At 48.7% G+C, this 14,228-nt stretch overlaps 1 protein-coding gene across 2 annotated transcripts in view; it reads right to left on the bottom strand.

The window, feature by feature from the left end:
* Maml3 (mastermind like transcriptional coactivator 3) overlaps window positions 1-12,384 on the bottom strand; it is a 420,062-nt gene extending 407,678 nt beyond the window's left edge. The window contains exon 1 of one of the 2 annotated variants that reach the window (XM_052180538.1): window positions 10,960-12,384. In XM_052180538.1, the coding sequence (XP_052036498.1) occupies window positions 10,960-11,424 (465 nt within the window). In that variant the 5' untranslated portion in view covers window positions 11,425-12,384. The remainder of the gene's footprint in view (window positions 1-10,959) is intronic. The other variant, XM_052180537.1, reaches the window with a different exon arrangement.
* Window positions 12,385-14,228: the final 1,844 nt, after the last annotated feature.

Genomic DNA, 14,228 nt, shown 5'->3' with positions numbered 1-14,228 from the left:
CCCCCGGGGAAAACATGGCTCTAGAGAAAATGGGTCTGCTCAGACAAGCTTGCCAGGAGAGACTCCTGCAGCCCAATGAAGACACAATCGCACAGAAGCAAAGAACAGTCCCGCCATGGAGAAAGCACAGAGTATAATTGTCTCATGTGAGAAGGCTGCTCAGCCCGAGGCAAATCCAAACAGCCCCCATTCTGGACAGGCCATGCTGGGCTGTGAGTTCTGTGAGGGGACTGTGGAGGTGAATCCATTCTCCAGCACTTCCCATAGTCAGCCGGCCAACATGTGGCTATTACTACATCACACAGACGACTGGATTAGTCAGGGCAATTTAACCCGGAGGAAGTGGCATCTCACAGAACTGAGATGTCAGCCACTTGAACACAGACATAGCCACTCCAGGTACCACTTAGCCAACTGAACACCTCCCCTCCCCACCCCCACGCACAGGCCCAGGAAGCGCAACACCAGGAAAGGCATAGAGGGCCACAGACGCAGTCAAAGTCTCTGTCTGGTTTATAGCTACAGAGGAGGAAGAACATCACTGCTGTAAGACACAACCTTTAAAACTCACAGATATCCTGAAAAGGGTTCAGAGTGCAGTGCAGAGGCAGAGTACTTCCCTCTCATGCAGAAAGCCCCGGGTTCAGTCCTTAGCACAACATCACATAAGACTGCTAACTGCTAAAGCTGTGGGCAGAGACCAGCACTATAGGTGACTTCCCCTTTAAAAAACATATATTCTGATTTACTGTTCCATGTATTTATTCTGTGGGGGTCAGTCCATTCTCTTCCTCCTAACATGGGTCCTAGGGATTCAATTCAAGAAGTCAGGCTTGGCCCCAAGGGCTTGGACCCACTGAACTGATCTCATCACCCCTAAAACTAGATTATTTGTAGAGACAGAATTATTGTTTGTCCTACTGTGTGCCGTAATAAGTCATATTATGCCATGTCAGTTGAAGAGACTTTTCTGTCAGCTGCTTATTTCCCGCTTACCCTCATTATATTCACAGAAAAGTCCGCCATCGCCACAGAAATCCTCAAATCTGTATGAGGGTTGTGTGGATAAGAGAGCTGCAGCATTTAATTACCAAAACCTAAGAAGGAGATGTGAGAGTTTGCCTCAAAAACAAAAAACAAAAAACAAAAAACAAAACAAACAAAAAAAAAACCCAAACAAGCAAGCAAAGATGGAGAAGCCAGCCACAGTATCTACCAATAGCGGTTCTTACACCACCCTGTAGAGCATTCATAATTATCAAAAAGAAAGACTGGAGGCTCTAGGTGTCCCACATGAGGCTGACGGCTATAGCATACGGCGGCCAAGGACAGAGCTCAGTTGGTAGAGAAGCCCTGGGTTCGAGTCCCAACACTGTATCAATGACTTGTGGCATATGCTGCCCATAACAGCAGCACTTGGAGGTGGATGCAAGATGTTACTAAGTTCAAGCATCTCCTCGGCTACTGTGTAACAAGTTCCAAGCAAGCCCAGAATACCAGGGACTTTGTTGTTCTTTGTTCTTGTTTTTAAATTACATTTATTCAGTGTGTATATGCGTCTGTGCATGGTGGATGCCGAGGTGAAGGAAGAACTTGTGGGAATCACTCTCTCTTCTCATTACAAGTCCTGGGTATTAAACTCAGGCTGTTAGGTTTAGCAGCAAACACTGTTACCCACTGAACCTTCCTGCCTGCCCATATATATGTCTTTGCATATATATATATATATATATATATATATATATATATATATAACTGCAGAAAAACTATCTAGTCAAATGGGGGAAAAGTTTATTTTAGGGTAATAATGCAATATGATTGCAATTATGTAAAAAGTCCAATATGTAGTTACATACACCTGGTGACGATAGGAAGACAAGACAAATATACCAACTCGTGGTGAACCGGTTAGTGAGAGGCCCTGAGGAGAGGCAATTAGCCAGGCTTACTGTCTCCCTTCATTTAGTAACTGATTCAAGCAGCACTGCGAGCTTCTCCTATCCAGGTAGGACCTGTCCGAATCACAAAGACATAAGGATGAAACAGAGACGTGCCCTGCCCTGGTCCTCCCCTGCCTGTGGTGTGCCAGCCAGTTCTAAAACTCTTGCTGGCACCCTGCCACTGCCCAGTGCAGCCCCACTCCCCTGGAACAGTTTCCACTTTTACAAAATTGGTTTTACACCAAGACCTGGTTTCTAATAATGCTAACCACTTATCCTAAATTTATGCCCAGGGTGGACAAGAGCACCTCTTTCCCTTGACAGCCCTTCAGTCCTGCCTCGGTCCATCAAGCTCCACCCACTGTCTCCACCCACTGTCTCCACCTGCCATGGCGTCTAGCCCTTGCACCTTCCCACCTTCCCGTGCCTTCCCGCTGGCACCAAGCTAAGTACTCCCTTTTGTCTAATTTCCTCTAAAACCCTGACGGCAAGTTTCTGACCACTAGGCTACAAGCACCAACGTGGTCAGAAAGAAAACAGAAAGAAAGCGAAAACAAAGTCCACCTGCTGCAACAATCGTGCCCCCCTCATCTTTTCTGCAACATGCCAGTGAAATCTCTGCAGAAATGTGAACTGTACCAGGGCGTGGCCACAGGCCAGCATAAGCTATCAGAGACTTTGCGGGGGGGGGGGGGGGGGGAGCTTTTTTTTTTATAGAAATCAATATTTAGAAGGTACAAAGTATCATCCTTGGGACCTTCCTACATGTTAGTTTATTGTTGCCAGGAATATAAACATATCTAACACAACACAAGCACTACTTTTTGAAACTGCTTGAAGCATGCAGCTATGTCCTACTGCTCTCCAGTGATGACAAGCGTGTCCCTTCACCACACAGCAGTGGTTCACTACCAACTCACTACATCTCAGCTTATGCGGGCACTGGGCTAACTTAAGCCTGGAGATGTTCTATTTTCATCGTGCACTGGGGCAGGAGTGGGTTTAAAAACAAAGTCCTCCAGGAAGACACAACTAAGGGGCTCAGCGGCCTCTTGCTCTACCAGTGCCTTGGATCCTAACCACCATGCCTTGAGATGTGAGAAAGACAACACTCTGCTTTTGAGACAGGAAAGGAGACAGAACCGACAACCCTGGAGGGAAAAAGCCACTGCATCCCCAGGGAGCTTGGACAGATGAAACCCAAACTTCACATGGCTTTCCAACCCATCAACACCATGGGACTTCTCTTGCTCTTAGTAACAACAGTAACAGTATTATCTTAGTAACAACAGTAATAGTATTATCTTAGTATTCTGGAGAAACAATGGAGCAAAGCCATGAGGCAAAAATCCATCCCCATCCTTCCTTTCTTCTACATTACAGCTTACAAGTTACAGTCTGTCATGGAGGGAAGCCAGGGCAGGAGCTCAAGGCAGGAACCCGAAGGCAGGAACCGCAAACCACAGGCCATGAGGAACACTGTTTACTGACCTGCTCCCGCAGGCAAACCACAGGCCATGAGAAACACTGTTTACTGACCTGCTCCCGCAGGCTCGCTCAGTCTGCTTTTTCATACAGCCCAGGCCCACCTGGCCAGGCTTGGCGCTGTCCACTCTAGGCTGGGCCCTTCCTATAGATCATCAATCAAGAAAACAGCCCACAGGCTTACCCTCAGGCCATCCGATGGGGGCATTTCTTGGCTGCAGTTCCCTCTCCTCAGAGGACCCTGCCTTGTTACAAATTAACAAAAAAACCTAACCACCATGGTGTTCTTTGCTGAGTATGTGTCAGAATGCCTGGTTTCTACCATGGAGACAACTGTAGCATCCCTAAACAATCAAAAATGTCAGGTGTGGATGAGAATAGACTATTTAAAGCAAACTTGTCGTGCTAACTCCAACTACCCACAGCCACACTGTTGTTAAGTCCAAATGATCAAGACCCACCATTTCTCCTCCATCTTGACCCCCATGTTTACCCCAGAATTTGCTCAGCCCTTCCATTTCGCCCTTCTATTCTCTCTAGACACTTACAGCCCTGGTACAGGTACCAGACCCTTCAGATTCATTCACGGTCTCCCCGTGACTACTCCCCAAAGCTGACAATCAACAGCAGGAAACTGACCACTGTGAGGATAACAGAGATAGTCTGTCTCTCAAAGCTGGTGTCCTCCGTTCCAGTCAGAGGCTGGCCCTACACAAGTGCAAGCATAGCACTCCAGCCCACTCCCTTGATGGGAAAGAAGTGTCAGGGTATGGATAGAAGAAGCGCAGGTCCCATATCCTGATCACTTCTGACCCAGCTGAAGTAAATGCTGACCCAGCTGAGTGCTGAAAGGTTTCCATTCAAGCAACATTACACAGCCAGATGCTAACCACCTGGACAGGCATTTAAGGGGTTAGGAAGGAAAGCCCGGAAGTTGTTAGTGTAAAATTAAGTATTTCACTGAAGTGTTCTCTAGTTGTTAAGGAAATGCTGACGGGGATAAAGGTCAGTTATTAGTATTTTAAATGATCCAGTTTCAGCATAAGGTCCCTCCAGCCAATGGGACGTCTGATAATATTTAAAGGCAGTGCCTCAAAGATCCTTAAGGAATCACTTTCCTTGACTTGGAGGAAGCACTGCAAGGCTTTTGTGGTTTTTATTAAGTTCCCCAAGAACAGAATGTCCAGCCTTCCAAATAAATGACAAGCCCACCAGTTGCTTCCTTTCCTTTTGCTTGTGTGCATGAGGCCCTGGGGGAACAGAACATAGTTTCTTTCTCAGAGAAAGGGACTCAAAAACCTCTCTAGTGTTTGTCAGACAGAACAGCCAGATAGCCTTCCTCAAAAAAAAAAAAACAAACAAACAAAAACAAAACAAAAAAAAAAAAAAACAAACGAAATGTGTTTCCTTTCTTTGCCCCTGCTAAAACAGAACTCTGTGATTTCTCAGTGTCTGTCAAACAGTAAGCCCTTGACTGCATTTCATGAGTGATCGGCCCACTCTTACTTCACTTGTCCTTGAAACTTTCTTAATTTTAAACAAAAACAAATGAGGTGCAGGAAAAGGAGCTACTTCTTGGCAATAGCTGACTTCCCAAAGCTGTATTCCCATCCCACAAACCGGAAAAATGAACTTTTGGATTTGTCTATTTGCAATACATGCTGTTTTCTTAACAAAAATCGTAATTTAGAAAGACTTAAAACTTTTATCAGCACCAGACGTGGTGGCACAGGCCTATTAATCCCAGCACTTGGGAGGCAGAGGCAGGCGGATCTCTGAGTCCCAGACCAGCCTGGTTTACAAAGGGAGCCAGTGCTGCACAGAGAAACCCTTCTCAAAAGCAAAAAGGAACAACAAACCTTTACCAGCAACCATCCATAAATCAGCCTTTCCCTCCTTCAAATACCAATGTCAAGAGAGTTTGAAATAACGAAGAGTAAAGTATATCATTCTTATAAAAGCATCATAGGAAAAGAAAATATAGTGCCTGAAGCTAAGTGGTTGGCATAAAAGACTATACTGATTTAATAGCAATCTGCTATCCCCTTCAAGTAAGCTACAATAACAATGAAAACCTATGAAGACTATACAAATTAAAATAAAATTAATAATTTAACTTCTGTGAAGTACTACAAAGACTGTGCACCAGTGCTATGCAATAAAGTTTAAAATTCAGTTTAAAATTCAGTTTATGCCATATTATTTGTGCTAAAGAAGAATAAAGAATGTGTATAACATTAAATCCACACTATTCCAAAACGATGTCTTATCTGATTGTCTCTTTCATTATAATTGCCAGGAGCACCGGAACCAATCTTTCCTCTGCTTATTTCTTCATCCCAGTTTGTGAAAAGTAAAGAGAAAACTAGGAAAAGGCCAGAGCAGCAGGGCAGAGAGGGAAAATGAAAGCAGGTAGCCACAGGCATAAACCCCACCAAGACCTCTTCGACAACACAACAACACAACAATGCAGCAACACAGCAACATGTAAAGCTGTTTGAGACTCCAGGCAGGTAGGGGAGAACTTGGAGGGTGGGTTCTCTGTAAGAGTTGGATATCTGAGCCTGGCGGTGGTGACACACACCTGTAATCCCAGCACTCTGGGAGGCAGAGGGAGGTGGATTTCTGAGTTCGAGGCCCACCTGGTCTACAGAGTGAGTTCCAGGACAGCCAGGGCTACACAGAGAAACCCTGTCTCAAAAAACCAAATCCCAAAAAAACAAAAAACAAACAAACAAAAAAAGAGTTGGATGTCTGACTGACTCCACACTTCTCTGTGGTGGATCACCTTTTAAAAGGCAGGTTTTGGCCACCATAAGCTCTGGGGCAGAAGAACTAGTGGAAAACAGACAGACCTCATCATCACCCACAGAAAATTCTTCAGGGGGATTTCTCAAAGTAGAAGTGCTTTGGCTGCAACCAAGAGTTGCTATGTACCATGCAAAGCTGTTGCCTGTGCTAGCTCCTGGGGAGAGGGGTGTAGGGATACAAGAGAATTCTTGCTGCAAGCATTCTTATCTCAACCAAATAAAAGGCCCTGTTGGGAAACCTAACAGTGAACTGTGGGTCTCGCAGACTTAGGTAGAAAGTAACTCAGTGTAAGCAAACTTTACGATCCATGGTCCTCATCGTCCCTACAGAAACCAAACACTGACCAGAAAATGTTCCTTACTTCCTCTCTTACTATGTGCCAGAAAAAAAAAAAATCTAAAATGTGCCCTTGTGATTCTAAAAAGACAAAAAGACAAGAAGGGGAGTATCAAAAAAAAAAAAACACTAACTCCTTGGGAGTCCGCTTTACCTGTGGAGAGACTCAGCCTGAATCTCACTTTGTAGATTATGATTAATGATTAACTGGATTTCTACTGTGCTGGCTGACTGCTAGCCACTCCATACTAATAAAATGTACCATGACCAAAGAATAAAGCAGGATTGCATGTACTGCTGCTTGAAAACAGTGCATTCTGAGACCTAAACAGAAGAGCGTCACAGAGTTAAGGGCAGAGTAATGGAAGTTCATAGTTTTCCCAAGGTGTACTAAGCTGGGTAATGGGAAATTTGCAAAGACCATCCCTCTTCCCCGTGACGGCAGCCAGAGAGGGCAAGTCCTGGCAAAGGTCACCATAAAACAAAAATGTAAAAGGCAAAGAGGATTCATTGTGGAGGAAGTTCAGTAGTGGGCCAGTATGTTGGCATTTCCTGGATGCCAAGGATGCCTGGATGCCAACTAAACCAAGGATGGATGGGAATGTGCTTTGATGGGGCGCAATTATAGCCAATATCCAGTAATTAGTACATATATAATCGAATGAATTTTACGCGATTATCTTTTGAGAACATGGGTTCCATAGATTCTGCAAACTGTCTAGAAATGGTTGGGATGGTGACAGGGAGAGGTCAGGAACAGCAGAGTTCTCCAGGGTAAGACTACAGCCATTCTGAGATATCAAAACTGCACTGATGTGTTTCTTGTTGTCTCTAAATGATGACAGCCTGGTCAAGTCGATCTGTCTTGGACTTGAAAAGCAAACTGTATCTTAACACTGGCCCCAGAACCTGTCCTAAGGGCTGGAATAAACATATTTTGCTACCAGAGAAAGATCTTAGGAAAGACAACTTCTCCATTGAGATTCTTAAATTCGGGACGTCAATAGTTCTCACCAAGGGGTCTTGGTGGGGGTGGGGGGCTTCTGTTAAAAAAAAGTGATGGCCAATGTTGGATTTCTACCTGTGTAGGAAGGACCTGTCACTTGAAGTAATATACACTCATATCTAGGAGTGCTGCCTGCTCTGTGCACCAGCCTAGAGAACCCACAAAAGCCTAACACAGGGACCAACTGGGGCCGATTACTTGCTCCCCCCCCCCCCACGTTGCTTTTGGCTTGTTAGTTTGTGTTGACTGTCTTTCATGTTTATGCTTGTAAATGTGTAAGACAGAAAAGCAAATCCAAAGAAGCAACGCCCTCATTAGATTGTCCTCTTAACCCAAGCCAGGCAGAAGGAATCAATCGATATTTAGTACTTTGGACATATTGGCCCTAAGAAGGTAAACAATAGCAATAAAAGAGAAAAGAATCCTATTCGATTTTATTTTTATCATCACTGTTGTTTGGCTGTGGCTGAGCACCGTTTTTCTTTAGGGCTTTCCAAATATGAGTCCAATCTGAGAACTAAATTTAATTGCTTTGTGCCCCACCAGAGTACCACTATAATCCAGCAGTCAATTCAAGAAAATGAAGAGGAACATTTTCTTAGTAACCCATCTTGAAGATTTTTTTTCTTATCTCATACATAGGATAAGCTTAAAGTATTCTTCCATCTCAGAGGCGGATGTGAATTCTGAAACTAATTATTTTCCAGGAAAATGTAACCCATAAAGAATGGTTACGATGTTAATTTCTGACTCTGTACACAGACACTACACACACATCTTTGCTTAGGATTGAAGCGGTTTATTTTCATCCCACGCGTCACACATTCTTCACACTGGCATCTGTGAGGTGCCCGTGATTCGGCAGAAGCTAGAATATTCTGTTTTGTACACGGGCTTGGTATTTCTATAAGTCAATAAGCTAAATTATTGAAAATTGATGGAAAATTGATTTTCAGGCAATCGTCTTTCAAGTTTGTTATTAACTTGCTGAAGTAGGGTTCATTGAGGAAATTTATAGCAGTTGTCTTCATCTATTCAAATAAGCTTTATATTTTCACTTTGAAGTTAACCACTGGCTTGGGCCAGCTCCCTCCTAGGTAATCTCAGAATACAGGCTGGCTGTACCAGCGGGTGTCTTAGCACAGAGGCGGCCCCCACCCTTGTCTTCCTTCCACTATCTAAAGGTGGTTCAGAGAGACAAAACTTTCTGGTCCCTGACTCCTCTCGCCTCTGAACCAGGTCTCTAAAAAAAGACAGTGGCTTTTGTTCCACAGTCATTCAGTCGTCCCACCCCCACCCCCTGCCACCCATCCATCCCCAAAGGTCGTAAACTGTGTCAGAAGATGGGAATTTTGGACCTCACGCAAAAAGTCCATTTTGATGCAATTGGGAACAGAAGGCGTGCGAACATTAAAGGGGGTGGAGGGGTGGGCAAGGATGGAATCCTTGATGCCTGGCGTATTCTACAGCCTCAGGTTCGCTATCTCCCATGACTGCGAGCAAGGGCAGGGAGGGGGACTAGGGGACTGCGAGGGACACCAAAGCCACCTGGGTCCCCCAGCTAAAGTCAAGACCCCGGTCTCGTCCCAGCTCAGGGTACAATCAGGAAAAAGCCAGTGTGTACGTGTTTTAGAGCTTCCTGTTTTTAAGAGAGAAGCTCCCGAGAAGACTCTGGGACCCGGGTTCTTCCTCCCACCGTGCTGGTGGCCTGGGGCGGCGGAGGGGGCAGGGCCGGAGGCGCTGGGCGGTCCCCGGGGCTGCGCAGGGCCGCCAGGCGGACAAAGCGCCTCCCGCTCCCTCCCCCACGGCTGCGTTCCAAAAGGGAGGGGAAGGAGGGCCCGGGATGGGGGGGGGGGGGTAGAGAGGGAAGCACGGGAGGGAGAGAGGGGAGGAGGAGGGCGCTGCGGGCGGGACTGGGCTGGAGCGCACTGAAGAGGGAGGGCAGGGAGGAGGGGCCAAGGAGAGCAGAGAGGAGGGAAGGATTCTTGAAGCCCAAGATAAACAAATTGTTCCTCTTCACGTGCAGGGTGGGGGGTGGGAGCGAGCCAGCTCGGAAGCCTCCCCTCCCCCACACCGGCTCTTTGTCACCGCCCGCCCTCTCGAGCGCCCGGCGACACTGGCACCACCCCTGGCGCTCGGAGATCCGGAACGTGCGCGTCGCAACAGAAAGCACTCGGAGAGGGCGGCCGGCCCCGGGCTCCGTGCAGCCGGTGAAGGCACGGTGGGGAGAGCGAGTGCGCTCCGTGGAGAAGGCTATTACCGGGGCCCCCGAACCAAGCGACACGGTGGGGGAGGGAGTGCAGACACCTTTCCCAAGCTTCCGGCCTTCCCCTCCTCCTCTCCCAGAAAAGAAAGCTAGAGAACCCGAGAGGGGAGATAAGAGAAAGGATTCCACCCTCGGGGTTAGGGGTGGGATCGGCCTCTTCCTCCTCCTAGCACTCAAGCCATTGGCTGAGCATCCTCCCGCGAACCCACCCACCCGGCCATTTAAGCCTTTCTCCTCCCTGCTTCCCTTCACTCCTCCGAGCTCTGTACCCATCGCCTCAAAGTTGGTGGAGTGCGAGGTGGGGGCAAGTTGAAGAAGAGGATGGGGGGGGGGGGGACAATCCTAAGCCTTGAGGCGGAGTCAGAGCACAACTCTGACTCCCCCCACCCCCGCCCTGTCCCTCTCGACCCCCTCGCAGCTGCCCCACCTGCCCTGCCACAGCTGCGGGTCTAGAGCGACGAGCGCAGCGCTCGCGCGCCCGGCATCCGCGCGCGCCCCCACGAGTACGCGCGCGCAGCCACCCTCACTTGCAGCTCACCCACTTCAAAGTTCATTCACAAAACTCTCAGACTTTCCCAAGCCCAAAGGGGAGGAAGTCAGGGACTCTTCCTTTCCCTCCTAAGGGTTCAGGGCCTGGCGCCCACTCAGAATGTACGACAGCATCAGTTTCTGCCTGCACCCGGCGGATGTGATGAGAGGGGTGGGCGAAAGGGGACCCATCTGGGGAGGCGCGGTGAGGCGGCGAAAGGTGAAGGCGGGGCGCGGAGAGGAGCAGCGTGCTTTCTACTCCTGGGTTCACTCTTGTTCGAATTGATTTCTAAGACAAGGAGGGGGAAACTTTTCCTGCACCTCACTCTGGCACTGAAGCTCCCTCCTCCCCTTGGAGTCGTGACTGGCTTCTCTCCCTCCCATCCCTTCCTCCCCAAATCTGACAACCCTGACAGATTAACAGGTAGCGGCGGCGGCGACAACGTTTTACCCTGAGAAAAGTTGACGTTAACCCTTCGACTCCATCCTACCTCACCCCCCACCCCTGGTACAAATCAGACCCTCACAGTCCCCAAGCCAGAAACTCCACGCCCCCGACCCTAACGCGCACCCCAGTGAGCCCTCACCATGATCAGCGTATGGTTCCTCTGCTCGGCTGAGGCAGCCTCCGCATCTTGCTGGGCTTTACTCGGGTGCTGCTGTTTGCCGGTGCCGGCGCCCGATTTCTTGGCTCTCTGCTCCAGGGTCCTCTGATAGAGGCTCACGGTGTCCCGGCGCTCCAGCTCCAGCTGCTCCACCTGAGCCTGCTGATACCTGTTCTCGCAGTTGACGTGGTGCCGCCGGCAGCCCTCGATGCGCTGGCGGAGCCGCTCGACCACCGTGCTGTGCTTGGGGACGGCCGCCGAGCTGCCGCCGGGGCCCCCGGAGCCGCCGCAGCCGCCGGCAGCGGGGTGATTGCCACTCGGAGCAACCGGAGTGCTATTGGGAGTATTCACGCCGATCCCGGCCCCGCCGAGGCTGCTGCTCAGGCTGCTGTTGATGCAGATACTACTACCATTCGCCGCGGCAGCGGGGGCTGCGAAATCCCCCATCCTGCTCCCGGGGCACACTATTTTGGAAGAACTTTTTTTTTTAATCCACCCCCCTATCAGCCTCCTCCTTGGGTCCAAGGATTAAAATAGTTTAAGTGGAACGCGGGGGAGACGCAAGCACATGGATGAAAACAGCGATCCCCCACGGGGTGAAAAAAAGGGGGGGGAGAGATTTTGGGGGTGCTTTTTGTTTCCTTAAAAAACTGTAAAGATCGAGGGGAGAAAAAAGGGGGTGTTATCAGAATACCATCAGACACCTATCAACAAATAGAACCCCAACAAACTGAGCCGGCAGCAGATCAGCTTGCAACTCAAGGGGAGATCCGCTCCTCGCCTGCCTCCTTTTAATAATCCATTATTTTCTAATAAATTCCAGGAGGTTTCCGGTGGTTGGCAAGCATTTTCTCCCTACGTACCGAAAAACACACCCCATGTACACACACGAGCGTGTGCCTCCAGTGCGGACACGCGCGACACACACTCACTCCACGCCGCATCGGAAAACGGCGAGCTTGCTTATTGCATTTTCCTTCCACAAAAAAGTTTTGGTGTTTATGCCGCCCCGTGTTCTCAAAGTACTTTGGCTGCTCAGTTGCATTTCACAGGAGCCTAGACATCGAGTCCTCGGGCTGGGCAAGTAAACACATGGACAGTCCGAGGCGACTGCAAAAGTAGATCGCTGGAGTCCTTGGCGAAACGCCGCGCGGAGAGCAGCCACTAACGCTCGGCCAGGCTGCCGCTGCCGCCGCCGCCTCCGCCACCATCACAATGATCAACTGCTCGCCGCCGCCGCCTCCTCCTCCTCCTCGCGCTCCTCCACCTCCTCCTCCTCCTCCATGCCAGCGGAGTGATATCAGGACGCGCGAGCTCAGTAAACACGGCAGCGGCGGCGGCTGGAGGCCGTGAGACGAGCTCGGGGACCCGGTGCAAAACCCGGCCCGGACTCTCCCCGGGCGGGAGCGGGCGCGGCGCGCACCGACCTGACTCCCGCCTCCCTTGCTGTCCGTCCCCCTCGCCCTCCCCTTCCCCAAGCCAGCTGCTCCCCAGGCTGGGAAGCTCGACCTGCCAGGAAGAGGAGGAAAAGCAAAGATGGGGGGGGGGGGGTCTTAGGAGTGGATCACCTTTTGACCCGCGTGTGTGTGTGTGTGTGTGTGTGTGCGCGTGAGCGCGCGGCGCGCGTGTATGTGTGTGCGCGCGCGCTTGAGTGCGCGGGGACGAGCCAGGCTGGCTGCCTTTCCTTCTGCCCAGCAAGGTATCCAGTGAGCCCAAGTTGTTGTTATACATTTATGCATTATATTGCAGAAGTGTGCATGACCAGGCAGAAACATCGCAACTTCCCAGCAGCTCATTCCCACCCATGTGAAACGAAAAAGGCAAACGAGTGGCTTGTTTTGAAGACCCAGAGAAGAGGACCCTGCAAGTGAACTCTTGCTCAAACTCTAGTGCCCTCTTTAACCCACATACTTAATTTTTTTTTGTCTTACGTTTATTTATTTATTGGGAAGGAGAAGTACCTAGTACCACATGGTGTGTATACTTAGAAGTCAGAAGTCAGCTTTGTGGAGTCCTCTAATGTGGGTGCTAGGGTTTGAACCAAGGTTGTCAAGATCTGGGACAGTCGGTCACCTTTACCTCCTGGAAATCTCCTCAATCTCAAAGTACCCATTTCTCAATGAGCAGAAATAAGCAATCAAAACAAGACCTTGGGATATTATTTATTTCTCTGTACACAACGACTGTTGTTATTAGGACGATTATTGTTTTACTTATCCTTGAAAAACATTAAAACCAAGCAAGCCGGGACTTGGAGGTGAGACTAACAGTACATTTTAACAGACTGTTTTGAACACTAGGTGTTAATGACAGGCAGTAATTAAGGGTCCTTCCTAAATCAAGTGGAAAGATTGCAGATTTCATGCTTTAGAACTATAGGGAAAAAAAAAAAAACAGCATTTCACAGTTTGTTGTGACCAAAACAAAAACAAGCCAAAAAAAAAAAAAAAAGCAGGCTTACCTTACTGCTAGATATATTTTTATTTCAGGGGATTCACGATAGCACAATTGAAATGGAGAAGCTGCAGGAAGGTAATCTCAAGTTTTGCTTTATTATCACACATTATCTACCCAGACACTGAGAAGGTATCTGACAAGAAAGTTCTAACACCCTTGGCTCAATCTTACGCCATTGCAGAGAGTCTTCTGCAAAAATGAAAAGGCAGAAATTGCTAGCACTTCTGGGTTCCCTGGGCTACAGACCTCGATGGTGAGGCGTTCGTGAAAAGGCATTTTGTATTTCAGATCATATAGAATGAATTTGGGGGAGGGGGGTAACACACAGCCCTGTTTCCTTTCTTTCTCCCTTTCTTTCTCTTTCTTTCTCCCTTTCTTTCTCTTTCTTTCTTTCTTTCTTTCTTTCTTTCTTTCTTTCTTTCTTTCTTTCTTTCTTTCTTTCTTTCTTGTTTTGTTTTTCTAGACAGGGTTTCTCTGTGTAGCCCTGGCTGTCCTAGAACTCACTCTGTAGACCAGGCTGGCCTCCTCGATCTCAGAAATCTGCCTGTCTCTGTCTCCCAAGTACTGGGATTAAAGGCATGTGCCACCACTGATTTTTGTATGACAAAACTTCCCCCTCCCCCCCCAAGGTGCGATGCACACAACTACTCTTTCCAGACACAGAGCCCGCCACAGACCAGAGTACAGATACCGCCAAAGTCCATCCTGGGGAACCAATGAGTTTTATTGGTATTGCTTACAGGAATATGGGTGAGGGGTTCCTTCCAGGAGCACAAATGACTCAAAGATAGCTG

The sequence above is a fragment of the Apodemus sylvaticus genome, chromosome 4 (assembly GCF_947179515.1).
Source record: "Apodemus sylvaticus chromosome 4, mApoSyl1.1, whole genome shotgun sequence".
Taxonomy (NCBI): Eukaryota; Metazoa; Chordata; class Mammalia; order Rodentia; family Muridae; genus Apodemus; species Apodemus sylvaticus.
This window is presented reverse-complemented; position numbering and strand designations above follow the sequence as displayed.